General features: G+C 56.4%; 1 protein-coding gene across 4 annotated transcripts in view; it reads right to left on the bottom strand.

Moving 5' to 3' along the window:
- Nucleotides 1–3,221: 3,221 nt before the first annotated feature.
- The window catches only part of LOC133348941 (mediator of RNA polymerase II transcription subunit 13-like), an 82,841-nt gene continuing 58,603 nt past the window's right edge, over nucleotides 3,222–27,459 (bottom strand). Inside the window, exons 11-34 of one of the 4 annotated variants that reach the window (XM_061562088.1) lie at nucleotides 26,501–26,729; nucleotides 25,021–25,108; nucleotides 23,670–23,797; nucleotides 22,081–22,195; nucleotides 20,906–21,126; nucleotides 19,850–20,046; nucleotides 19,128–19,590; nucleotides 17,740–18,313; nucleotides 16,734–16,913; nucleotides 16,143–16,366; nucleotides 15,682–15,883; nucleotides 14,435–14,826; nucleotides 13,938–14,075; nucleotides 12,786–12,883; nucleotides 12,130–12,388; nucleotides 10,623–10,814; nucleotides 10,105–10,328; nucleotides 9,133–9,275; nucleotides 8,859–9,017; nucleotides 8,127–8,303; nucleotides 7,255–7,427; nucleotides 6,581–6,754; nucleotides 6,260–6,360; nucleotides 3,222–5,788 (exon numbers count right to left, since the gene is read on the bottom strand). In XM_061562088.1, the coding sequence (XP_061418072.1) occupies nucleotides 5,656–5,788; nucleotides 6,260–6,360; nucleotides 6,581–6,754; nucleotides 7,255–7,427; nucleotides 8,127–8,303; nucleotides 8,859–9,017; nucleotides 9,133–9,275; nucleotides 10,105–10,328; nucleotides 10,623–10,814; nucleotides 12,130–12,388; nucleotides 12,786–12,883; nucleotides 13,938–14,075; nucleotides 14,435–14,826; nucleotides 15,682–15,883; nucleotides 16,143–16,366; nucleotides 16,734–16,913; nucleotides 17,740–18,313; nucleotides 19,128–19,590; nucleotides 19,850–20,046; nucleotides 20,906–21,126; nucleotides 22,081–22,195; nucleotides 23,670–23,797; nucleotides 25,021–25,108; nucleotides 26,501–26,729 (4,984 nt within the window). In that variant the 3' untranslated portion in view covers nucleotides 3,222–5,655. The remainder of the gene's footprint in view (nucleotides 5,789–6,259; nucleotides 6,361–6,580; nucleotides 6,755–7,254; nucleotides 7,428–8,126; nucleotides 8,304–8,858; nucleotides 9,018–9,132; nucleotides 9,276–10,104; nucleotides 10,329–10,622; nucleotides 10,815–12,129; nucleotides 12,389–12,785; nucleotides 12,884–13,937; nucleotides 14,076–14,434; nucleotides 14,827–15,681; nucleotides 15,884–16,142; nucleotides 16,367–16,733; nucleotides 16,914–17,739; nucleotides 18,314–19,127; nucleotides 19,591–19,849; nucleotides 20,047–20,905; nucleotides 21,127–22,080; nucleotides 22,196–23,669; nucleotides 23,798–25,020; nucleotides 25,109–26,500; nucleotides 26,730–27,459) is intronic. The other 3 variants (XM_061562089.1, XM_061562090.1, XM_061562091.1) reach the window with 3 other exon arrangements.

Here is a 27,459-nt window from a genome sequence, read left to right as displayed (position 1 = left end):
CGATTATCATCCCACCCCCCCCCCCCAGGTGTTTACGCGTTCAGCAGAGAGCCAGAGCCCTCTCGTTAATGTTGACTACCTCGCCTGGTGTACAGGAGGTCGTGGGTTCGATCCCGATCCTGACGCCTGCTGCTGTATAGACTCCAAATATACAGCCTGCTGCTGTATATTTGGAGTCTGCGTCTCTCTCTCTATCATCATTACGGTGGCGAGATGTTGACTACCTCACCTGGTATATAGGAGGTCGTATCTTCGATCCCGATCCTGACGCCTGCTGCTATATATTTGGAGTCTGCGTGTCTCTATCATCATCACGGTGGCGAGATGTTGACTACCTCGCCTGGTATACAGGAGGTCGTATCTTCGATCCCGACGCCTGCTGCTGTATATTTGAGTCCGCGTGTCTCTCTCTCCGTGCTTCGCGTGGAGTTCTCTCCGGGTCCTCCGGTTTTTTTCCCCCTTCGCATTTAAAAGATCAACAACATCCACGCGTTGAGAGCATTCGACTACCGCTAACCACGTGACGATGATAATCTCACCTCGTCGAGTTCTCATTTGTGGCAGCCAGGTCGCTTCAGAATGCCGCCCCCATCCTCCCATCCTCCCCAAGGATCGTAAACTAACTCCAGAGGAGCCTCGCACGGACGGTGCTGACACCACAGAGGCAAAGATCCCCCGTGTAGCCTGTAACAGACTGTTGGGGCAAGTGCCGTTCGCGAGCCGCGCCTACGAAGGCCGGCCACGGCACACGAGAGGGTGGGTGGCCAACACCACGCCCGGCCGCCTTTGTCTCCCCAGTGGTGATGTTTACACATCGCACCAGGTACTCATTTGAGGCTGAGTTGACCTCGAGGAAGCCCAGGGAAGGTTCAGACAATCGTCACCGGTGTTGTTGGCCTTGAGCGGGAATCGAAGATGTGGTGGGGTGGGACGGTGGGGTGGGTGGTGGGGGTGGTGGTGTGCTGGTGGGGGTGGTGGTGTGCTGGTGGGGGTGGTGGTGTGGGGGTGGTGGTGGGGGGGTGATGGTTGTGGTGTTGGGGGAGTGGTGGGAGGTGGTGGGGGTGGTGGGGGGTGGTGGTGGTGGTGATGGGGGAGTGGTGGGGGGATGGTGGTGGTTTAGTGGTGGTGGTGGTTTAGTGGTGGTGGTGGGGAAGTGGTGGTGGGGGGGGGGGGGTCGTGGTGGTGGGTGTGGTGGGGGTGGTGGGGGGCTGGTGGTCCCGCGGTCTCCAGATGAGCAGGGCGCCAATGCTCCCGGCCTCGCCCCCCCCTACCCCCCTCGCCCCCACCCCCTACCTCGCCCCGTGCCGCCCGTGCCAAGTCCGCCCTCTGCTGCCGAGTCGCAGGCGGAGTCGGCGTCTCGCGCGGGGAAGTCGCCAACCTCACTGAGAGTGAGTCCCCGGAGTTCCAAACCGAGTGTCAGCCGCTTGTGATTGTCAAAGCGTGTTGATGATGGTGCTTCTGCCCGGTCACAAATGATTACGCACAAACACCTCCACCCCATCGCCATCTGCAGGGCGACCTGCGCTGAATTAGGACCCCGACGCCTGCCGCTGTATATTTGGAGTTTGCGTGTCTCTCTCCTTGTGGTCGCTTGGGAGATCATCTCTGCCTGGTGCCTTTCCTGGTCTCAGACTCTGGATCGCCTTCAGTACTTCAACAGATTGCATCTCAGCCAGCCACTCACAGGGGGTGACTTCTTCCTCTAATATTTGAGGCACGACAGCCTCAGCAGGGTCATCCCCACGGGGCACATACACACAGACACACAGACACACACACGGGGTACGCACACTCCACTGACAACGATCCCCCACCGAGCCTTCAGACTGTTGGAGAACAGCGCGCCTATGAAGGCCGGCACGGCACCACGCCCGACCACAATTGACCACGAGACGCATCCAGTGGCGACGTTTACACACCGAACCAGGTACTCATTTGAGGCCGAGTCGACCTAGACAAGCCCAGGACCCATGCAGATAATAGTCACCGGTGTCGGCCGTGAGCGGGAATCGAACTCGGTTCGCCGGGTTGGTCGTGCAGCGCATACACGGGAGCACACGCGCGCACATTCAATTCCACTCACATACACGTGCGCATGGGCACACACACAGACTCCTAGCACGAGGCAGACTCATCACATAGTTCCGCGGCGCAGTTTGCAAGTGCGAGTTCGTATTTTAAGTCAATGTAATTAAATCCTTTATATTAAGTTCGCTTGCTTGCTTGCGTGCTTGCTTGCTTACGACCCTGCAAATCTTTCGGTCGTTTTTTAACCCACTTCCCGTGATCCAATCAAGCTGACATTTTGCACAGACTCGTTGTGCGTGACAATTAATTTTCGTGAATTTTCTTTTACCAAAATTTTACACTGTTTAGGGGAAAATTTTTAAATATTTAATTACCAATTGCTTAATGGTGGCAGACAATCATCTGACCCATAGGTGACAGCCATCTCAAGCCAGAGAACGAGAGGACTCTAGCCGCCACGCATATAAAGGATTTATAGTGAAAAACTTTGTTTTTACGGGTTAATTTTTTTACATTAAAAATGTCATGGACGCTAGTTCGTAAGTTCGTGTGTTCGTAGTGCGGGCGTTCGTAAATCGAGGACTGCTTACATCGGATTGTCAAAAGCTTGTTAAAAAAACTAACTTTGGCGTTATTAATATTGGAGCGACGATCACTGGCAGGGAGCCGCACTCAGTTACAGATGAAAACGTGGTTTATTGTCATATAAAAGCCCACAGTGTAATGCTTAAGAGGGGGGGGGGGGGGGGGGGGGAAGGGAAATCATTAAGAACAGCATAAATTATACAGCGTTTTCGTTAAAAAGTCTGAAATGTACACTCATCATGCAAATGCTTAGTCTAGGCTGGCTTGGCATGGGAGTCGGAATGGCAGGGGGCTGTCCTTGACAGTGGGGAGGGGGGGGGGCGGTGGTAGGAGACTGGGGGGGGGGGGGCAGGGGGAGGGGAAGAGTCGGCAGTGGCGGTGGCGGCACACCCCAGGGGGATGATCGCTGCCTCCGAGCGGGGGGGGCCCGCGGTTCTTCGCCAAACCTCCGCACCCAGTCGCAGGGTCACCGACACCCCCCCCCGCCACCCCCCCCCCCCAACTTGGCCAACCGCCCCCACCCCAATCCCACCGCGGACGCCTTCACACCCCCAAACCCCCCGCTGCTGCTGCCCCCCCTCCCCCCAAAAAAGGGGAGATCCCCCCGCCCCACGCCCCCCCTTTTTCTAGCTCTTCACGGCGTGCTGCCTTGAAGCACGCTCGCTCGCTCTCTGGCTCAAGATTCGTAGTCATTTAGAGAATATAAGCTTCTTTTTTTTTACCTTTTTCAATAGGTTAAGAACACACATTTTTTTCTATAAATATTCCGACCAAAAAAAAACTTTTTTGTTTTTTTTTAACTTAAAACGTTTAAATAATAAAGGTCTTCCCCCCCCCCCTCTCTCTCTCGATTTCATTTTGCTTCAAAGGAAAAGTAAGAGACGTCAGGGGGGGGGCGCAAGTCGATTAAAAATGAGAGGAGGAACGAGGAGCAGGAGAATCCGCGGGGGTCTCTGAGCAGAGCCATCGTGGGCCAGACGCCCACCACCACCCCCACCCCCCAATCGAGGGCTACAAAAAAGGATGAAAATTGTTACAGAGTCGTATGAAAAAACACTAAAAGTTTTAAACATTGTATACAATTTTACATTTTTTAAAACTTTTCTTTAATATATTTGAGAAAAAAGCATATGTCAAATTTGTATCTTTTTTTTAAAATCTGCTTACGAAAATAGTCCAGTAAATTAAAAGTTTTTTGTATATTTTTCTTCTCCTATTTTTTAATTTCACTTGAGTTTTTTTAATAATTACCCACAACCCCCCCCCCCATTCCCACCCCCCTTCCATATCCCATCTCCCCACCCAAGCACATACCCCCCCCACCCCCCAAAGCCATCACTCTTTCACAATCCATTATCACCCCACAAAAAAAACACATCATCATCATTGTCCCGTTAAGTCATCTGATCTGTATACACTGTACAGTACTAATTACAAAGATGGCCGCCTTCATCCGGTGGGCCGCGCGACAATACTGAGCGGTGTGAGCGAGTGTGGGTGTGTGTGTGTGTGGGGGTGTGCGTGTGGGTGCGTGTGTGGGTGTGTGTGTGGGTGTGCGTGTGGGGGTGTGTGTGTGGGGGTGCTCATGGCAAGGACCACTGCCACTTCCGTCTTCCAAGAGGGGGCCGTGGGGTAAAGATTGGGGGGGTCCCCCATCGCCATCACTCCCTCGTGCACCCAACCCCATCATCTTCCCCCCTCTCCTCTTCCTCTCGCTCTCATTGTCATTTTGCTTCAATCTCGCCCCCCCCCTCCACTTAAAAGCTCAGCTCGCACAGCAATCAAAAACTTTACGGGCAAAGAAATCAATAATAAATCATTATTATTTTTCATGAAAAGCGGCCTAATTTTCTTTTAAGTTTGAAGAAGCCTTAAAAAATAAGAGGCCTATAACGTGCCGACGCTTTTGTACAAACCCGCAGGAGAGACCTCTCGCTCATCGGGAGAAACTCCACTCATTCGCCGATTTAAAAGTAACCCTTTAAAGGAATTCATTTATTTTAATGCCAACGAAACAGACCATTAAACGTAGGTCCACTTAAGAAGCGGACCTCGAAACCCAAAAGGCAGTTTTGTTTGTTAGCGTCGCGTAATAGAGCGCCATTGAACAGCGCTTTGTACAAAACGTAAGCGAGGAGGAGGGGGGTGTGTGGAATTGGACAAAATCGCAATCGCGGTTTTGTCCAATTTTTCCACCGGATCGTCACCGTGGACACCAACGACCGGAGAATCGCTCAACGACGGCGGCGGGATCGTCATCATAATCTTTTTAGCTTTAGCGTCACGCAAACGGACAACGGTGAGCTGAGTGAAGAGTAAAAAGAGGGAGGAGACGAGCTGAAGAATTTGCATTCTCGTTTGTCATCATTTTTAGTTTTTGTTTTCCACCCCACGAGGGCGACTGGGCGAGGGAGTGAACGGCCAAGGGGACAACAGACGGTTTTTGTTTGTTTGTTTAACACTTGTGTAGGTAAAGCAGTCTTGGCACATCGCTGGGGTCCTCAACGGCTGGCTGTTTTGATTGGCTTGCGAGGGGGACAAAGATCTTGCGGACGGGCGGTCGGGAGAGAGGATGACGCAAAAAATTCCAGCATCTCTTTCTTCCCGTTGCACTGATGCTCACAAACCAACACCACCCCCCACCGCCCACACCACCACCCCCGCCATCATGTCCGATCGGAAATCGGGGGGGGAACACATCGTACTTCATCAACGCCCCCCACTTCCACCGATTTTTCTCGTCATCGCGGTCATCATCGTCATCGCGGTCCTCATCATCATCATCACCCATCTTCTTCATCTTCACCCGACATCATCCACGCGCGCACAATTCTGTCGGCAGAGGTCCCCGTTTGTTTCTTTTGCGTCCCTCTCCGCCTCGTCGCCGGCCGGCCGTCCGGCTCACGTCCGGCGGGCGCCAAGCGGTGGAGGAGCGGTGGGTGGAGCGACGCGAACGCCCCTGCCACCCACTCCCACCCCACACCCACTCCTCCCGGGGGTCTCGTAGAGTTCCGTGGGGCAGGCAGAGCGGAGGGGGTGCTGCTACAGCAACGTGCGGAAGGTGTTGTAGAGCTGTGTGAGCACCACGAGGTGCACAGGCAGGCAGGAGCGGCGGTCCTGGGTGGCCGGATCGCACGACAGCCACGACAGCGCGTTGTAGTGCTCCAGCACAAACCTGCACGCGCGCAAAGCCAGCGACAGGTGGAGGGAAGGGGGGGGGGCACACGCGTGCACACGCACACCAACAAGTGTCACAAGATGATGCCAACTGGGTCTGGGCGATCGTCGTTAAGTGGTGGTCGTCAACAGATTCTAATAGGTCGGGAGAAATTGTCAGGTGTGCGCGTCGAAGTTCTTTCACGCCGTACGTAGCCAACCGTGTTAATCGGAGGTGCGGGAGAAGGACAACGCACAAAAAGCAGTTCTAAAGAAATGAGTTTGTCAACCGAGATAATGAGGCTTTAAAAGTGCATAGCTCCAGTGGCTTCCTAATATCGGATGGAAGAGCGTTCCAGACGGCCGCAGAAGCCCTTTTGTTCGGCGACCGAGCCAAAAGCCGAGATCCCAGACCACCACCGGCTGAGCTTACCCCCAAACCCTCGACCACCCCACGGCCCCCAGCCCCCCCCCCCACCGCCTTGCTCACCTCAGCACGTCGGAGGTGCGGCTCGAGTCCAGGGGGTGCGACAGCTTCGACAGCAGGAGCTCGTCTGACTGCACGGAGGTCACGTGCAGATGCAGCGACGCCTGCGGGTGAACGGAGGGAGGTGGGGGGGGGAGAGACAACAAAATGTGAGTGGCATTGTGGGGGGAGTGAGGTGGGGGGGGTAAACAGTGAGGTGGGGGGGGGGGGAGACGGAGAGAGGGGGGGGAGGGGGAGAGAGGGGGGGGGGGAGGGGACGAAGAGAGAGGGGGGGAGGGGGACGAGAGAGAGGGGGGGGGACGGAGAGCAAGGGGGAGTAGCTACCTTGAGGAAGAGGGGGCAGTGCTGCTGGGCCTGGGGACAGGAAGCCCAGAAGGACTGGGGCAGCGGAGCGGCGGGCGCCGTCGACACGTAGTAGCCCAGCGCCAGCGGCTGCTGCAGGAGGTTCGTCACCTCCTCGTGGGACTCGGCCGACAGCAGCCGCTCGCCGCCCTGGTGCTGCGGACGCCGGCACAGAGGGGGGGGGGGGGGCACGCGTTGGTCAGCACGGCGAGGAGTTGGCCTCCTCCTCCCTCGCCCGGTGCGCGTGGAGGTCGCAGGTTCGATTCCAGACCCTGGCGATGACTGCTGTTGTACTGGGTGGTCCGGATGTCTTGTGACATACCCCCCCGCCCCCCATTTTTTTATTCTCTTAAACGGATATATTTATATAAATCACATTTGCAATAACAAAGAAACGGTATAACCAAGAATGATTTAAACGGCAGGGGCATGCAAGGGATGCAGAATGAGTGACCGCGATAGAGGGGTGCGTCGGGGGGGGGGGGGGGGTTAGGGAAGGGCAGGAGAGGCGAGGGAAAAAATGGAGGGGCGAGGGGGGGGGGCGGCGAAAGAGGAAGAGAATGGGCGACGGGGAAGAGGCGACGCTTTGAAGAGAGCAACGGAACGAGGAAGAAACGACGGCAACCGGACGAGAAAGAAAGGGGGGCGGCCGTCACCTTGCCGGCCCCCTGGCCGTGCTGGTAGGGGGCGTCCCCGTGGGGGCCCGAGGGAGACCCCGACGGGGAGCCGGGCGAGGCGGTGGGAGAAGGGTGCAGGTTGATGAGCTGCGACAGCTCGGGGTCCACGCTGCTCAGGTCGAAGATGTCTTCCTCCAAGATGTCCATCACTTCTACGGAGCGGTGGGGGAGACACGGACGCGACCGTCAACGCGGATAAGCACAACGGCAGAAGCTCCGTCGCTCCTGCGCTTTTGCTTCACCGCCCCCCCTGCTCTGCCCCATCGTTCATACATTGTAAGCTTATTAAACAGTTCTGCCTTGCATTTGCGAATGAACTGGTTAAATGTCTGCGCCGGCTTTCACAGGTTCTACTCGCGAACAGCTACAGCTCCGGTGGCTTCCTAACATCGGAAGGAAGAGCGTTCCAGACGGCCACTGAAGCGCATCCGAAAGCGCGCTGACGCGGTAACCACCGTCTTTGACGGCCAGCCACAAGTCGGTGCTGTAACCGCGAGGATGACTGGAGTTCACCCGATGATGGTTTACACTCCTCGATGACATCGGCAAGATAAACATTCCCGCACCTCCGATTAGCGCGGTTGGCTAAGCACGGTGCGAAAGAAGTTCACACGTACACACTACATTACTATACACGACACTATTATACACTACTCCATCACGATACTACATTGACAAGTCATTCCTTTAGAACTGTTTTTAGCGTTAAGTTTGTTTGCCCTCCCCCGCACCTCCGACTAGCGCGGTTGGCTTCGTACAGTTTGCGGTCGTGAGCGCGACCTTGCAAGCACCTGTGAAAAAGGGCTCCAAAACCACGGGGGGGGGGGGGGATGGGGGGGGGAGGCACAAACCATTGTTGGAGTTGAAGTCGAGGTGCTCGGGGTTGAAGTTGGGCGTGGGCACCATGGCGGCCGAGGTGGGGAAGACGAGGATGTGAGTGCACGACGCGTCCTGCGGGGTGCTCAGCTGCGACGTCTGCAGGTTGAGCGTCGTGCTGCGGCCGAACACCGAGCCCGTCGACACCGAGTCTGCGAGTTGGGTCGGGCGGTGGTGGTGGGGTCGGGGTACGACGCAGGGTCGTTAGCGCCGCCGGGCGACGCGTCGAGCGCGCGACAAACACGGGGCCACTGGGCGCGAGAGCCAAGCGAAAACGAGCGCGAAGGATGCACAATCGGAACACGTAGGAGGCGCCGGGCGAAGGCGCAAGCCCCTGCAGCAAGTGGCTGGTTCATGCCACCATCTGGCAGAAGGGTATAGCCACTAAAGGGGGGGGGGGGGCCCTCTCAAGCTGTGGCCCTGACAAGGGTGGCCTCCCCCCAAGCCGTGGCCCACGGGCCGCTGGGGGTCCCGCAAAAGGCCATGGGGTGAGGGAGGGGGGGGAAGCGGGTCCGTGGGAACGGTTGCTTGTTACGAGTTTTGTTTCGCAAAACGTTGGCGCACGGGGGATCGTATATCGTGACGAAAGTGATAACGCAGCAACTCGAGTGGGGAGCGGGCACGCGAGAGTGAGACGGGCACACGAGAGAGACGGGCGAGAAAGAGAGATGGGTGCGCGAGCGAGAGAGAGAGACGACCGTTCTCACCGGGCATGATGAAGAAGGATCCCTGCGGCTCGATGGCCACGAGGCACGCGGACAGGATGGAGGGCGAGTCGGCCGCGGAGATGCCGCACATGCGGCACGTCTCCTTCAGCTTGCGCGAGCTCGACTGCAGCGCGCGCCGTCCCAGCAGGATGTGCCAGTCTGCCCCAACAAAAACAAGAAGCCACGCGGTTAGAGGAGCGATCGCGGGGGTGAAGGGCTACGAAGCCGCCCCTCCGTGAGTGCGAGCGAAGGGTGAAGGCACACGGCGACTCACCCTTGAGCTCGCCGTGGCCCACGCGGCCCAGCCGCCCGATGACCACCCGCCAGGGGATGGAGGTGAGCTGCATCACGCCCAGGCACCACTCCCACAGCTTGTTGAGGCCAAAGCGGCGGCACGCGACCTTGCCTCTCCGCGAGCTGTCGCGGGCAAACGAGGCGGTGGGGGAGGGGGGGGGGAATGTCAGTCCGACGGGCGGGTGCACAGCGGCAGTGTATGTTTGCGTGCAGAACTTTCCCCATCGGTCTGTTAAAGCTACGTGGGAGGGAGAGGGAATCTTTGTTTCATGCACGTGGAACTTCTTTCGCGCACCGTACGTAGCCGACCGTGCTCCAATCGGAGGTGCGGGAGTGAACGCGAAAGGCTACGTGGCGGTGGAAAAGTCACCGTGGTCCTGCGTGTGATGGCGGCTTTGGGGAGGGGGGGTTGAATCCTCAAAAAGGTTGGAGAGGGTAGATTTTTAAATAAATATAAATACAAAAGCAATCCGCGCTCGTAACATGTAACACCATTTCATATTAGTTTTATATACATCTATCATTTTTCTCATAGACTACGAGGAGGCTAGGCTGGGGTCAGGCATCAGGCTCTACGGGCTGCCCCTTGCGGCCAGTCATTCTTAAAAAAAAATCTAACTTAAATCTTCAACGTAATTTAATTGATTAAATATGGCAGGGAATGGGATTCACTGTGGAGTGTCTTGGTGATAACAAAATGTCCAAAAGTCAAAGATTTTGTTGGAGTCAAAATTTGTTTACCACCTACTAAATACCCGCTGCTGTGTTTGGCGTACAAGTAGCTCGCTCTGCGTGTGACGTGCCTCTCAAACTATTTTGGTCAAAGACAAAAACTAAATGGCTCTTCTTCTTCGAAATATTGCCAACCCCCAGGGCTCGAGCGAGCGTGAGCGAGGGTGAGCGAGGGTGAGCGAGCGTGCGCGAGCGCGAGCGAGCATGAGCGCGAGCGCACCGGTTGGGCACGTGGATGTTGATGATGGCGGTCTCGAGCAGCTCGCCGTGCAGGTCGGTGCAGGCCGCCAGCAGCCAGCGCTGGTCGTGGGACAGGCAGTAGCCCACGAAGAGCACGTTGTGCTTCTGGCCCGCCTCGCCAAACGTCTCGCCCAGCTCCGTCTGCTTGTCCTTGACGGGTGCGAGGATGAACGGCGGCGAGTAGATCTGGAGGCGCTCCGGACGCTGCGCGCGACACAAAGGGGGCAAAAATTCGTGAAATGACAAAAAGCCTGGCGGAGAATCGAGCTCGCGCAAAACAAAGACGAAGATCCCCCCCTCCTCGAATAGCCTGAACAGACCGTTGGGGCAAGTGCTGATAAGCGGGCGCCTCTGAAGGCCGGCACGGCACACGAGGAGGCGGTAGCTCTAACCCCCCCACCACCACCTGCGGGGAACCACCCTCACCCCCACTCACCCCCCCCACCACTCACCCCTCCCCCTCCCACCTCTCCACTTCTCCACCGCGCCACCCCTCACCTCGAGCTCGCGTAACGTGGACACCATGGCGGCGGCGGGCCCGAAGCCCGTGAGCGTGCGGATGCTGACGGGGTGCGGCAGCGGGCGGCGGCACTGCGCGTACACGCTGAACGCCAGCGACTTGAGGTGCTGCACGTGCAGCGGGTGCTCCTCCAGGCGCACCGGCTGCAGCAGGTAGCGGCTCGGCACCACCTGCGGGGAGACGGCGGTAAGAGGCGAGGTCCTTCCCGGCGCGCAGCGCGACGATTCCCGTGCGCACCCGTCGGCCCGCCATCGCTCTGCCAAGCTCCGCGCGGGAATTGCTGAAGTCACAACGGTGACCTCGCAACAACGCACCGTCGCTGCCACCGCCACCGCTACGCCACGCGGCGCTCACTCGCTCTCGAGCGGAGGAAAGGAAGACTCGAAGGAACCACAGACGAGAGGCGGCGAGGCAGCGGTCACACGGCGAGGCAGCGGTCACACGGCGAGGCAGCGGTCACACGGCGAGGCAGCGGTCACACGGCGAGGCAGCGGTCACACGGCGAGGCAGCGGTCACACGGCGAGGCAGCGGTCACACGGCGAGGCAGCGGTCACACGGCGAGGCAGCGGTCACACGGCGAGGCAGCGGTCACACGGCGAGGCAGCGGTCACACGGCGCGAGCTCGTTACGTTTTCTTTCCAAGTGGTCGTGTCGATTTTTCTCCAGGTCCTACGATAATTCCCCCCCCCTCCATATTTTTTTTTATCAACGTCACACGTTTTGATTATTTGGCTGCTATAAATTTCCACGTGATGATGAGCCACTTCGGCGAGCTAACATTTGTGACAGCTACACAGCTCAGCGGGCATTACCTGGTAAAATACAAAAAAGTTTAGTTTAATTTATTTGATAGGGCGTGGGTCGCCTCAACGTTGAAGTTTATGCCAAACAAGGCGAAGATCGCCAGTCCACATTACAGTCAACGCAGTCTGAATAACCCAACCAACCATAGGTGCTGCGTATTTTCTCAGATTGACATGATCAATTGTAACTTCTAAGACTACATTCACCCCCCTCTGGTCGTCACACTCAGTGATGGCATCACCGTTACCCTTCTGTCAGCACAAAAAAGGAGGACTTCTTCACAATTCTGGCCATCGCCTGCTGATGTTGGTTGTTGTAATCACCGGCGAAACGTCGGACTCGAAATGTAAATGTTGTAGTGAGTTTACTCTCCAACACACCGGCGTGCTGCTGAAATAGTAACTAATTGGCACATTTTGTTTACGCGACATACTTTGCTAATTGGCCGTGTCGGGTTCAGCAATGCGTTAATATTTACGCGATCCAACACAAAAAAGAATCTTTATTATGGTGGCGTTTAAATTTTTTTTAAGACGACTGCAAAACCTCTCCACCACCGCCCCCCCCCCCCCCGCAGAAGATGATCGTCCACACGTCCTGTGAAAGAGGGCCGACTGCCCCAAACGTCACCCATCATTCCTTGTTATTCAGACGTTCAGTCGCCCCCAACCGTGCCTCACCTGCACACACATGGCGTCGCGCATGTGCTTGGGCAGGTGCTTCACCATGCCCAGGTAGCAGCGCAGGAGGCCGAGCGTCCACACGGACGCGCTGAGCGCGGGGTCGTCCGGCCCCCCGCCGCCCGCCCCCGCGTCGTCGCCCTCGTCGCTGGTGAACGGGTCGACGATGTAGACCACGACGGCCGGCGGCACCGGCACCTCCAGCGAGCCGCCCTCCGTGGGCACGCCGATCCGCTCGCGCTCGCGTTCCGTGCCGGTGCTGCGCAACCGCAAAGCCCGACAAGACATTTCAACTCGGCGATTCCATTTGTTTCATTTGTCCTTCCACCGACCCCGCATCTCCCGATTAGCACGGTTGGTGACGTAGGGTGCGAAAGAAGCTAAAAATATATACATAGCACGGTTGCGGTTTGCTACGTACGGTGCGAAAGAAGTTCAACATACACAAATACAAAACTAAACAACGATACAGCCACCAAACTTATTTAAGCTGCCAAAACTTATTTCAGTTCGGCGGCTGTATCGTTGCTTAGTTTTGTATGTGTGCATGTTTAACTTCTTTCGCACCGTACGTAGCCAACCGTGCTAATCCGGGATGCGAACATGAAGCTTCACGTGAAATTACTTTCAAGCCGAGTTATTAAGTGGCTCCATACCTGTCGGGGACGTCCATCGGTTGTGACGTGGCCGAACTTCCGTCCACCTCCACGCCGCCTCCGGACTGGGTCTGACCTTGGTGACTTCCCATCATGCCCTGCAGCAATTGAAAGGGGAGGTAAAACGGCCACAATGAAATTAGCCACCATTGCTTGAGAGCAACGAGTAACAGTAAAAACAACACCACAGTGAGCGCGCATTCGTTGCGCAGGAGCAAGCGAAATGCAAACCTCTCAACGTCTTGGCTTAAGTACGCCACCGTCGCTAGGAGATGTTAACTACCTCGCCTGGTTTAGCAAGAGGGTCGTCGTGGGGGTTCGATCCAGACCCTGATGCCTGCTGCTGTATATATTTGGAGTTTGCGTGTCTCTCTCTCTCCCCGTGGTCGCGTGGATTTTTCTCCTGGTCCTCCGTTTTTTTTCCTCCACGTTTAGAATCAACATGTTTTTCTGGGCCTACCACCTTGAAACGCTATTGAAAAAAGAGCCATATAGGAGCTCAGTGGGGCCTTACCTGGAAAAAATGTTTTCCTTACCTACAAAATTTTTCATTCAACTTTTCCCCCTCTACGTTTAGAATCAACGTCACGCAGTTAAATGATTTGGCTACTGCGAAAATATCCACGTGATCAGCCACTTTGTTGGCCTATCATGTGGCCCAGGTCGCTTCTAGAAAAAGAGCTACATAGCTCAATTGGCTTTGCGTAGTAAAATAAAATATATAGTTTTTTTATAGTTTAGTTTAGTACAGTCAACACTGCAGCTCTAAGCTTAAAATACAGTGCCAAAGCACCCACACACATCAATGCAAGCGAATGATAAAACTGTCAACTCTGCTAACTTTTCAACTGTTAAGCAAAGTAGGCAGGGGGGGGGGGGGGGGTGATAGAAGTAGGGACTTGATGGCCAACGGGTCAAGAATCCTGAGGGGAGTGGCAGCCGAGGAACGGAACGGCGGAACGGATCCGAGGACGCCGTCAAAAGATACCGGAGCGGTGAAAAATCGTCTCGTGTGCAGGCGGCTTCAAGTCCTCGGCTACGCGAGCGACAAGGCCCCGTGGAGGATGACGACAACGCGGGACGAGACCCGGAACGACGTGCGAACCGAAACGGCCGCGTCGGTGGCGCGGTGAGGTGGGGGCAAACGAGCACCTGGTGGTGGCTTGCCGTGGCTCCCATCATGCCTTGCGTTGCTCCAGTCGACCCCTGACCAAGGAAGTTTTGGGGAGGCTGCAAGGAAGACTGGCTTCCCATCATGCCTTGCGACAGCGACGGCATGCCGGTTGGCTGCTGAGGGGAAGAAACAAAACAAGTGATGTCATTCCCTCGCTCTCTTCCTCGCACAGGGTGGGGGGGAAGAGCTCACGGCCCCGCAAATTTATTTTATTTGATCAAGGATCGCAGCCACACGTGGGGCCTACCCACCTCGAAACGACCCCGCAAGCGTTACTTACCTATCCGCTTGCAGGCATGTTATCCTCGCTGAACGGAAATACGTTTCTAGTTTGAGCGAACTCGGAGCACTACCAAACCCAGGATTTCTCAGCGGTCGTCAAGCTCAGGAGCACTCCGACCCCTCAGGAAACCCTCCCGGCCAACTCGAGACGAAACCGCAGCGGTGTCAACACGAAGACGGCAGGGCCACTTACCCCGGACGCTGGCTGCGCGCAGGCGCCTGCTCCGGACGCTTGTGACGAAGCCTGCTGCTGCTGCCCGCCGGGCATAGCCGACGACCCGGGGAACACCGCCGAGCCGCCACCGTTGGGACCACCACCGCCGCCGCCGTTGGGCCCGCCACCACCGCCGCCAGCGGGACCGCCGGCGGCACCGGCTCCACAACCGCCAGCACCGCCCGCGGTCCCGGCGCCGCCGCTCGCGTCGGCCTGCGCGGGGCCCTGGGCGCCGCTCGGGCCCGTGGCTGCGGCGGCGGGGGCAGCGGCCGCCCCCGCCGAAGCACCAGGCTGCTGCTGCGGCGGGGCACGCTGGCTCGACGACTGCGCCAGCAGGGAGCTGTCGAGCTGTTGCGTCGCAAGGTGAGGGCCTGCAGGCAGAATGAGCGCCGCGGTGGCGAGATGTCAAATACCTCGCCTGGTATGCAGGAGGTCGTGGGTTCGATCCAGACCCTGATGCCTGCTGTAAATTTAGAAACGTGCGTCATTTGTGGCCAGGTCGCTTCTGAAAAGTAACTGTATAGCTGAGTGGGCTTTACTTGGTAAAATAAAAACAGTGAACAGTAAACAGAAGAGATCACCGTTAAAATGATGCCAAGAACTGGGCCAAGTAGGGGGGGGGAGCGACCAATGTTTAATTTCGTTTTCATTAATTTATTTTATTCAACTATGTTGGGAATTCTAGAGAGGCCAGGATGAGTCCTATATGTTTGCAGGAGTGAGAACTTGGGTCACCAAAGTGGCAAAGAGAAATTTAAAAAAAGTGTACAGAACGAAGCAATTGGAAGTCAAAAACAACTTCGTCACGCGAGAAATGGAAAATGTCGCTTACGCGTTCCACAGTTCTGTACCGGGTGACCCACATTCATCGCACACTGACGATCTTTTAATTTTCCATGCACGCGTTTTAAGTATCCGCAGCTGCTGCTGCTGCCACGTTTTGTGAAGATGCGGTTCAGGGGGTTGTGGTCCCACGAGATTGGGGGCGGAAGATCGAAGCCGGTGGGATTTTTTTCTGCGTCGTCTACGCAACGAGGGAGGCGCTCTCCGTTCACGAGCATCTTGTAACAACTCCCATTGCAACTATTACCGTCGTCAACCACCGGGTAGGGACCGGACGACAGGGACGCGCGCACGTGAGTGTGGATCGTGCCGAGTGCGAAGGAACGTCGTTGCATTGTGCCGTGCGAGAAGCACGCTCGCTCTCTCTCTCTCTCCTCCCGTACCCAGGCGATGCCTGCACACTTGCGCGAACAGCCGTAGCTTGCAGAAGGCCTCGTGAGCGGCGCTGCCGGGCGGGCCCACGTTCTGCGAGAACCACTCGTCCACCGGCTGCTCCGACACCTTCTGGGCGGCCGAGCGGCCCACGCGCATGATGCCGTCGCGCAGCACCTTGGTGATGGGCCGGTGGAGGCCCAGGCGACAGTTCTGCGCAATCACAAAACGAGACGAAGATCCCCTCTTTTATAGGCCAGTGCCATGAGCGAGTAGCCGGCGCCTATGACGGCCGGCACGGCACACGATGGGGGTGGGTGACCAGCAACACGCCGGGCCGCATTTGTCTCCCTTGTAGCGACGTTTACGACGCACAATCATTGGAGAGGTGGCACCGGCTTGGCTGCTGCCACTGGGGCGGTGCAGGTGGAGGTGGGGGAGGAGGCGAAGATGCCGGGACACCAACCCTCACCTCGTACACGGTGCTGAGGTCGCGGAAGAAGTTGCGTGCTCCGTGCAGCAGAGCGTCGTTCTCGGGGCACACCACGACGTAGGCGATGTCGCGCGGGGACCCAAACGGCTCCAGCAGGAGCTTGTCCCAGAAGGGCAGCGAGAACGGCGACACCATGAGGCAGTCGCGGTCGTAGCCCACGAGCAGGTGCGGGATGGGCAGCGGCTCCGGAGACTCCTCTGTTCCTGCACGACGGGCGGAGTTGGGGCGTGACGCGACGAGCGGCGCAATCGCGGCGGAGGCGGCAGCGACCCGCGTGGCTTTGTCGGAGGGGTGAAATAGCTCGGGACCATCGAATGGGGCACCCCTCGCTTTGGAAATGATCACGCGTTTGCTCTCGTCAGCGTGACGACGGGGCGCGTCGTGGTGCGGTTTTCACGAAATGCTCATACCGGGGTGGGGATGGGGGAGGGACCCAGGATCTAAGACCAATGGGGGGGGGGGGGTGGTGGTGGTCCTAGAGGTTTACAGATTCAGGTGCAAGGACAAAGTTGGGCCCCCACCCATAAGGATTTTAATTAATGTGGCGCTTACACGCCCCAGTATACTCACCATAAGAGCCCCGGCCAGCCATCTTGTGGAACTGCTGCCAGGTGAGCGGGCCCTGCACGTGCTGCACGTTCTCCCAGGACCGGCCCGTGCGCTTCTTCTGGATGGCGTCCTGCAGCACGGGCTGCAGAGAGCCCAGCAGCCGCACCACGTCCTGGCTCGACAGCGACGACACCTCCACCGCTGGACGTGCAGGGCGCGAGGGACGGGGAAAACGCGAGCAGGTCACGCGGAGAAGTGAGCCAAGTACGTCACAAGCGCGAGCAAATTCCCCCCGACCCGTCCCCACGTCGACGGCGCACCGCGACCTCCGAAAGTCGTCAACTTGATGGGTTAAAACGCGGTCGAGCCGGGGAGCGCGATTGCCCGGCTTTGTTGCGGAGGTTTCGCGGTCCGAGCGCCTCCGTCCGGGGGCGTGTTCACCACCACGAGCGCTTGGCGTCCGTCTTAGCGGACGCTCCCGACGCAATTCGAAGCCGACGCAATTCGCAAGAGAGGCGGGGGGGAGGAGCCAGTGTGTGCCGCTGCGGGAATCCACGGTAGCAAATTCGGTCGAATTTTTATCGTCAACGAGCAACATTGCCCTGCTACATGCAGGCAGACTAGACACCCACTTCCAGGTCGTCGTTTCGTTTCACCTCGTGGTGCGCAGGGACAGCTGCCACTGGGCGGGGGGGTCCCTTGGCGAGGCCGGAGCAAGGCAATGGAATGGTTGAGGTGAGCAAGCTTGCTCTGAGTTGACGAGGCATTCAAATTATGACCCGGGAATGCAAACGCTCAAGCTTATAATGCTGCTTTCACCACGATAACCACAGACTATCAACCATCCCGAACCCCACTCCCCACACCAGCCACCTGCAGCCGTGTTTCACCCACCCAGCCAATCAGTACTGTCCTCGCACCTCCGGTTAGCACGGTCGGCCACGTACGGTGCGAAAAAAGTTCAACGGACGTACGTACATCCACCTGCCCCCCCACCCCCCTAACCGCACGGCCCCCCGTAGCTCACCGGGCCGCTCGGGCCAGTGGTGCAGCAGCGTCCCCTTGACGGCCGTCTCCTCCATGCGCCCTCCCGACGGGTTGTCCACGTACTGCCGCCCGGCCTCCAGCGCCATCACGCACTCGCTGCTGCCGTCGCTCAGGTCGAGCCGCAGGGCGTCGGCGCCGCCGGGCCCCGCCGCGGGGCCCGGCAACGCCGACAGGCCCGGCAATCCCGGCAGCGGCGGCGGAGGGAGAGGCGGCGGCGAGGGCGACGCGACCAGGCCGAGCGGCGGGAAGGGGTTGTTGCAGCTGTCCTCGAGCAGCGACACCAGGGTGGCCGTGTCCTGCGAGGCGGAGTCCAGGATGTCGGGCGCCCCCAGGCGCAGGCCGCCATCGGCGTCCGTCTGGCCGCAGCACTCGAGGCGCCGCTGGGCGGCGCGGCCGAACTCGGTGAGGGGGCCGCCCACGATGTCGAGCTCGTCCTCCAGGAAGAGGCCCGCGTTGGGGCCCAGCCGGCGATTCACCACGGCGCTGAAGCCGCAGGAGCAGCGGCGCTGGATCTCCAGGCCGGGGTCCGGAAGGTAGAGGCCGACGTCCGCTCCCTTGGTGGGGGTGGGGGGGGGGGAGGGAGGTGGGGGGGCGTTATTACCGGTGAAACGTCACAGCGCTCGAATTGCAAACATTGTGGGTTTATAGTCTCCAACACACCGGTGTACTCAAGCAGTAACGAATTGGCACGTTTTGTTTACGTGACAAACCTCACCAATTGGCCGTGTCGGGTGGTGGCGGGTTGAACGACACATTCACATTTACACGATCTAAGCCCCAAAAAAAAAAAACCTTTAATTTGGTGAGACTTAGGCGATGCCTTCCATTTACGTGGAGGGTTAGGAGGGGCGCGTATGGGAGGCGGTACTTGTAGAGCTCGGGGTGGCAACTTTAAAGACAATTCGCTTTTACACCAGGGAACTCTGGCGTGCAGAACATCCTGGTTCGCTTTATAATAACTATTTATTTTAAAAACCTACACAGGGACTCTTCGACTTATGAACGAGTTAGGTTCCAGAGGTCTGTTCGTAAGTGCAACTTTACTCCCGTCAATTCCAAACATGTTGTACGGCGTGTCCACTAAACACAGAGAATGGCTTTAAAAGTTGTATCATCTCCTGTAGATGCAACTGGCTCTTCACGGTCTGCAGATGTAGATGCCACCACCGCCATCTATTGCACGGCGGTTGAACTTACGGACAGGTTTCTTCATCTCTGAAAGTTAGTAAGTCGAATGTTCGTAAATAAAGAAGTCCCTGTATATATTAAAAAAAAACTCGCACAGATGGCAGGAACACCTCATCAACCTTAGTATGCACCGATACCGCAGTTCCACGAATAATATAAATCTTTTTTTATTAATCACACCTTGATGTTCATGTTGCACGCGCACAGGCAGCACGAGTCGAAGTTGCGGTCGCGGAAGAGGTTGAGCACCGTGTCGGAGAGGATGAGCGTCACGTAGAGGCTGTGCGCCTCGGGCAGCGCCTGCCCCGTCGTGGCGGGCGGCTCCACCGAGTTGACGGGCCGGAAGGTGGAGGGGGTGGACGCGGCCGGCGAGTAGAGGTCGCCCGCCGAGTTGTAGTTGGTGGAGCTGGGGATGCTGGCGGGGCCGCCGGGGCCGCGCGGGGTGCGTGGCGTGCGCGGCGTGCGCGGGTTCGGCGTCGAGAAGCGCGGCGTCGCCGGCGAGGGCAGCACGCCGCCACCTCCGCCGCCTCCACCGCCGCCGTTGCTGCCGCCGCCGCCTGCGCCGCCCAGCGGGGTGCCGGTCTGCGGCGTGCTCATCTGCAGGTAGTCCTGGTCGCCCAGGCTGCCCACGCTCGGAAGGTTGCTGCAGAGAGCGTGGGGGGGGGGGGGGGGGGGGTGGGGGAGGGTTCGTGACGCTTTTTGCATCGGGTCTGCAGAGTGCGGACCAAGCATTTCCGAGGTGCAGCCGTGCGATACTTTACAGGCGACACACACATTCACACGCACGCGGATATAAAAAAAACACGCCTCGGTCCGGTCCTCGTCACACTTCTCACAAAACACGGGTCCAGTTGAACGGACGACAGTTGAAAGCGGGGGGCACGGGGGGGTGAGGTATTTACACGTCTCGTATGTAGGGAGCGGCGAGCGCGTGCATGGCCGGGTCCAGTTTGCAGAGCGTCCAGCTGGGCCGGTAGATGGCGCTGTCGGGCACGCGCACGGGAGGCAGGCACCCGCTGGGCAGCGCCTTGAGCGGCGCGAACATGGAGGAGCCCACGAAGGGCTGCAGCCTCGAGGTGCGGAACACGAACGAGAAGTCCTGCCGGGGGTGAGGGGGGAGAGGGGCGGACGAGGCGGACATCGTCACCACCGTCACCACCGTCACCACCGTCACCACCGTCACCACCGTCACCACCGTCACCACCGTCACCACCGTCACCACCGTCACCACCGTCACCACCGTCACCACCGTCACCACCGTCACCACCGTCACCACCGTCACCACCGTCACCACCGTCACCACCGTCACCACCGTCACCACGGCGGCACACAAACCGCACGGTTGTCAACAGCGCCGGCCCCTGAACGTTAAAAATAAAATGGGTTTAGGTTCGGACGTTAAACCCGGCGGTCTTTGGTCACCGACAGGCTGCGTCCGCCGTAGGCACAATCGGAGCGACTGAACGCCGGAATAAAAACCCACGGGAGGTGACGTTAATGGCAATGATCCTCCTTTACAGCACGTGGGCGGTCGTTTTCAGGGGAAAAGGTTTGTAGTTTTTTTTTGGTTGAGACACTGCATTGGCAGTGGTGTAAGACCTGCGATCTAAACCTTGGTTGGCACTGGAGTCAACGTTGAGGAGACCCACACACTCTATAATGTAAACTAAACTGAGCTGAGCTATACACAGTTCAAAGAAGTTGTTTATCACGTGGAAATTTATAGCAGCCAAATACTCTCAACGCACGATGTCTAAAATGTGAAGGGAAAAACCGGAGGAACCGGAGAAAAATCCACACGACCACAGGGGGAGAGACACCGCAAACTCCAAATATACAGCAGCAGGCGTCGGGGTCAAGATCGACGAACCCACGACCTCAGGTTATACCAGGCGACAGTGGGAACAATCAAAGTCTCCACCACACCAGGGGGGGGTAGGTGGGTGGTGGGAAGTTACCTTCAGCTCCTCGGGTTTGGGGCTGCCCATGTCGTCCTCGATCTCCGGCCGGAAGGGCGCCGGCTGGGCAGCCATGGGAGGACCGTGAGGGTCGAGCAGCGTCTGTCCGGGCGCCGAGTCCGGGTTCAGGTAGTCCTTGCAGCTCGGGTTGACGGGCGAGAAGGCCGGGTGCTGCTCCAGGGACGGCGGCGTGGGGAACATTCGCTGCAGGTCGGCCGAGCCTTCGAAGGAAAGCAAAACAGTCCGGTATTAAACACACAAAATAAAGCACAACGGGGAAGAAAAAAGAATACGCACGCATGGATTCTGACGTGTTCCGACGTGAGTTTGTCAAATCGGATGGACTTTGTGAGGCAGGCCGTGAGAATGGCAGCGGTCACGGCCGTGCGCCTGTCCGAAGGCTGCGAGGAAAAAGCGACGGGGGGGTGGGGCTCGGATAAGCGGCGCGGCCGGGGAGGGCGCCGCTCCTCTGATAGCGAGGACGGCGCGTCGAGGTGGCTCCTCCGAGCAGCCGGTTAGCGAGTGGCGTCTCCGTGGCTTCGACGGCCTTTCCATCAAATGGGCCCATTTTATACACGGCGAGCCCACCACCCCCGCCCCAAAGCACCGGAGGCAAAACAACTTTATATGACGGTTTAGTTGCTGTATATGTATCTGCTATAAATGTCCACGTGATAAGCCACTTCGTTGAGCTATCAATTGTGATAGCCAGGTCGCTTATTTGTATGTTATTTTAGATTTGCTTACCTTTTCTATTTTTCTATTTTTTGTTGTTGTAACATTCTTACCCCATGCCCCAACTGGACATCTGTATAAAAGCGCTTAATAGGCTCATCGGATTTCTCCAGCATCAATACAAAATTTAAATATTCCGATTCTGTTAGTTCATCATCTATTTAAAAGTGCATAGCTCCAGTGGCTTCCTCATATCGGAAGGAAGAGCGTTCCAGACGGCCGCAAGAAGCGCATCTGGAAGCGCGAGCCAGAAGCTACTTCTGCGAGGATGAGCAAGTTTGCGTGATGCTGGTTTACGCTCCTTGACGAAATCAGCAAAAGGTTCCGTGGTTCATGTGGCAAGCGCTTTGTGCAACGAGCGAGACCCGATAAACCCATCAGTTCGGCCCACTGGAAGCCCATGGTGTGCACGACTTGAGCAGGCAGAGGGCGCTACTCACTCAGTGTACAGGGAGGCATGGCAGGGGCAGGCGCTGGAGGCATTCGACCCTCTCGCGACGCGTGCCTCTCCTCGCCTCCACCACCAGGGGGCGCCGCCTTTGCTGGCAATGGGCCCTGCAGAGCACACACACACACACAGGGAGCGAGCGCAACACGAGTGAGCGAGCGAGCAGGTGGCAGCAACGGGAACAGTCGCGACGCAGACGAGCAGAGACGAGGACAGTCGCAACAGACGAGCACACAAGACGAACGGGTGAAGGTGGCCGAAAACAAAAAAACAAACTCGGCTCGTGTGCACTGGGGCTTGACCAATGAGCCAATTGGCTCCTGCGACAAGGCACAGGCGGTAGCGGCACTCGTTTGAAAAAATGGTGGCGCTCAAGCACAGCCGTCCGCTTTGTAGTGGCGGGCATTAACGGTCTCGGGACGTTACGCGGAACGAGAGCAGAGGCCGCGTGTGTCGGCGTCCCGGTCCGTAAAATCGACCAATTGACTCGCAAATTACAGGAGTCACTCGGTTAACGTTTTTAATCCGTTCCATGAAAAATCCTACGAACCGAAATAACCACGAATCGAATTCACTGCCAAAACAGAAAACGTTATAATGTAAACAAAGGCAGTTGAGGTTTAAACTCTCATAAAAAGGGCATCACTGATTGGCCGAGGGCACGGCTCAGCACCACGTCAACCGATGTAACAGTTAACCGAGGGACCACTGTATTCTCGCTGATAGGACAGCAGGTGCGCGCTAGTCCGTCACACCACCCTCGCTGCGTGAACTTAGCAGGACCCACCTGAAAAAGAACCCCGAGACTCGATGAGGCTTTCCCCAACAAACAATAGAAAGTCTAAATTTTTATTTAAAGCTTTCGTGACTGCAGGGATTCATATTCTTGGTTCTTTCGGTAAAGTCACATAGAAGTCGAAACGTCGTGAAAATTTTTATTGTTTTATAATTATATTATTTTAATATTTCCTTTTTACGTGACTTTACCGAAAGAACCAAGAATATAATAGAAAGTCTGGATGTCGCCTGATGATGCTAGCTGTAATCACTGGCGAAACGTCGTACTCTCATTGTAAATCTTGTGGATTTGCTCTCCAACACACCGGCGTGCTGTACTAGCAACGAATTGGCATGTTCTGTTTACGTGACAAACCTTACAAAATTGTCTTTCGAGTGGTGGCGGGTTTGACACATTCATATTTTGATTTAAAGCTTTCGTGACTGCAGGGATTCATATTCTTGGTTCTTTCGGTAAAGTCACGTAGAAGGGAGATAATAAAATAATTTAAATATAAAACAAACAAAACATTATTGCTGTGGATTTCACACCTGATGACGATTGCTTGTGTTGCAGTCGAAACGTCGTGAGAATTTTTATTGTTTTATATTATTTTATTATCTCCCTTCTACGTGACTTTACCGAAATAACCAATAATATACATTTCTATTTACGCGATCTAACCCAAAACAGCCTGTATTATGAATAACAATAACATAATATTTGCAGCAGCCAATCGAATCTCTATTTAACCCTGGAGAAATCCCATCAGTGCGTGCCCCCCCCCCCCGTGCGTCCCTTACCCGTGCGTCCCTTACCCCCATGTCGTCATCCGAGGAGTTGTCAAAGAGATTTTCAAGGTCCTCAAAGGACACTCGCAGGTCCACCTCCCTCATGAGGCTCGTCGAGCTGCTGCGGGGCCTCGTGTCCGCTGTACGCACACAGACGCGCACACACAAACACGCACGCACAAACACGCACGCCAAAGTTCAACGTTTCTTCACCTTGAGGGAGATCGTTCGAGCCAAGTGCGGTGAAGCAGGCACGGGTTTTTATTTTGCCGTGGCACGTAAAGGCGATGGCCGCCGTGGTATGATCGTTAGCAGCACCCGAGTGTGTTTAGATGGTACTCAGATTGATGTTCCTGCTTGTTGTTTATACACCGATAGTCAAAAACAGCTCGGGCATTTCTAACAGCGACCACGCCTGAACATCGCGCCACAGAGCAAATCAGGTTAATTCCAACACCAACAAATGTATCGGTGCACTATAATAACGGTCTGTTATGATGCATGGTCATGACATCATGTGCCAAGCCAGACCACTCAGCTGGGTGCCCTTATAAACTCAACGTTTAACCTACTCACGCCGGCTTGTGCCCGCCCTCACTGTCGGGCATATTTGCGGAATACACCACGCCGCCGTTGACCCTGGCCATTGACCGAGCAACCCAACGTTCCTACCAGCTCCCTCCGCAGGAATGTGTTATTCAAGATGCGTTGCAGTATGAATGCTAAAAATGTTGCCTTGTGGGTATGGGCCGCAGCAATAACACAAACATACAAAACAAAGACAAAGACCCTTCATATAGCCTTAACAGAGTGTTGGGGCAAGCAATAACACAAACATACAAAACAAAGACAAAGACCCTTCATATAGCCTTAACAGACTGTTGGGGCAAGTGCTGTTAAACGAGCACATATGAAGGACGGTGGCCAACACAACGCCCGGCCGCCTTTGTCTCCCTAATGGCGATGTTTACACATCGCACCAGCTACTCATTTGAGGCCGAGTCGATCTAGGAGAGGGGTACAGGACTGGCTAAAATAATCATCACTGGCGTTGGCCGTGAGCAGGAATCGAACCCCGGTAGCCAGGTTCGCAGCGCAACACGCTAACCGCTACACTACTGCTCCCCACGGATAAACGCACACATTGCCACACACACGCATTATACACCCACACTCCTACGCGCAATACTTCACTCCATCCCATACATACACCCTTCCACACAGACACACCACACACACATATGCTACACACTCACACCACAAGCACCACACATACACAAACTACACACACCACACGTACACCATACACAAACCACACATACACCACACACGCACCCCACGCTCGCACACATGGGCACCGTACCGGACTTGGGAGCGGGGCTAAATATGGACATGGCGTCTTTGCTATCCAGGCAGGAGTTCATCACAGGCGCTAGACCATGACCTTCCGTCTGTGAACACAACACAAAAACAAGCAAACGCACAAACGTCAACGCGGAAAACCCAACTCGCAAAATAACAAACACGAAGCACGCAGGCCGCTCGCGAACAAAACGTTCCCGCGGTAATGATAAGACACGCGCGTGCGTGTACACGCAACAAAAAAAACCTCGACTGGGATTGGCGAGAGGTGATACAAATTGTTTGTCGTGTGTAAAGTGCAGAGGATGCCACCGGAGAAAGGGATTGGAAGCAGCAGCAGATTAGTGCTGGACACAACTGCATTTGCAAAAATGGGCTTTGTAACGTTGAGCCTTTCAGCCGCTTGCTTAGCTACCGTTGATCGATAGTTCAATGTTAATGTGCAATTTCAGAGGAACTACCGTGCGTGGTTGTCTTTGTTGTGGTCCGCGACTGCCTTTGATGTTGCGTTGCTGCCTTGCAGAAGCTTTGGAATCGATGTACTCATGCAGTTTGAACATTATGTACTTAATCCATTTTACTAATTTATTTTCTGTAATTTTCTTACCTTTACCGTATGTACTTTTTTGGTATCGTTTGTTCTTGTAACTTTCTGACACTGTGCCCCAACTCGACATCGGTGGGAAAAAAAGCTTCATAGCTCATCGGATTTCTCCAGGACAAATAAATATTCGGATTCGCGTCAGGAGCAAAGAAGCGCAGAATAAAAAAAACAAGGAACTGCAGTGTGAATATTACTGCACTGCACAACTTTCGGGGACGGGTACGTCAATGATGTAGCGCAGAGCAGTAAACAACGACACTACCGCTTCCCACGCAACAACCATCACCATGGCGTTTGTGCCAGGCTGTGTACTTAAAGGCCACGTGAAATGTCACAGCAGGGACGGACACAGGTGCCATGGGTTGACTGAGACGACTGGCAGATACACCACCTGTGCCCCCCTACTGTACCAACTGGCTTTCCACACAAAAGACAAAGATCCCCATGTAGCTTTAGCAGACTGTTGGGCCAAGTGGCGTTAGAAAACACCGATTAAGGCCGGGACGGCACACGAGGGGGTGGGTGGCCTGCACCACGCCCGGCCACCTTTGTCTCCCCAGTGGCGATGTTTACTACACACCGCACCAGGTACTCATTTCAGACCGAGTCGACTTAGAGGAGGCCCAGGACCGGTTGAGATATCGTCAGGTGTCGGCCGTGAGCAGGGAATCGAATTCGGGTTGCCGGGTTCGTAGCGCGGCTCGCGAACCGTTGCGCCACCCCTCCTAACACCAAATCCCCCACCAACAATTGCTGCAAATTGCAGGGGGAAAGTGCGTCTTATATTATGGAGAATACGGTATTGCTTTATATCCATCTGCACACGCCCACTACGCACGCGCCCACTTGGCACGCGTGGCCACCGCAAGCCACCCACCCGGTGGTCGGGGTGCGCCCTCTTGCTGGCCGAGCGCTCGCCTCCCGGCCGCTCCTTCTTGCCGGGCCCGATGCTGATCTGGTCGTCGACGTCGTTGAAGGCGTACGGGTCGGCCGTGGCGTCGGCGGCGCCGCCGTGCCGCGAGTGGGCGCCGCGCGAGTGCATCTGCCGGTGCATCTGCAGCCGCTCCTCGCAAACCTTCAGCCGCTTGCTTGGCTGCAAGAGCAGCCTGAGGTCGGATAAATCGCCGCCCACCGCCGCCACCGACAGAAACGTCGAACAAGACCAAGGGCAAGGGAGACAAGAGAGCGGGGTTAACGGTGTGGTGGTTTCTAACGGGGCCGCTTGCTCTGCTCAACGCCGCCGCGAGTGGATGGGTCCTCCCGCTTTGCAGGCGCTCCGCACGGCGTCCGACCAGACGTGTTGGAAGAGGTGGCACTACCCCCCCCCCCCCGACGCTCCCCCCAACAGTCACAAAACGTCGCTTACTTTGAGCATCTGTACGAACACAGCGAGCGTCAATGAACGGCGGTTGTTGTTGTTCTTGTGCTGCTCCAGCACCTCACGATTAGCACGGTTGGCTACGTATGGCGCGAAAGAAGTTCAACACGCGCACGTACGCACATACGTCGAAAATGGGCGAAAATGTATTTAGCTGCTTAAGCAACGGGCCGTTTCTCGTCTCTCGGCTTACAACCCTGGGCCAGTTGGGAGGCAATTCCACATTCCTTACGCAGGGAACTAGAGTAGTAGTACTACGAGTAGCCACTCCGTGCGACGCCCATCGTCGAGGCAGGAGGGAGCCGATTTTTCCTTCCACATTTAGAATAAACAACATCACGCGTTTAGAGAATTTGGCTGCCGTAGATTTCCACGCGATAAGCCACTTCGTTTGTGGCCAGGTTCACTTCTGCAAGCGAGCTATATATCTCAGTGGGACTTGCATGGCAAAATCTAAA

The sequence above is a fragment of the Lethenteron reissneri genome, chromosome 28, assembly GCF_015708825.2.
Source record: "Lethenteron reissneri isolate LAM-NWPU_2019-01 chromosome 28, ASM1570882v1, whole genome shotgun sequence".
NCBI classification, from domain to species: Eukaryota; Metazoa; Chordata; class Hyperoartia; order Petromyzontiformes; family Petromyzontidae; genus Lethenteron; species Lethenteron reissneri.
Note: the sequence above shows the minus strand (reverse complement) of the source record. Positions and strands in the feature narration are given on the sequence as shown.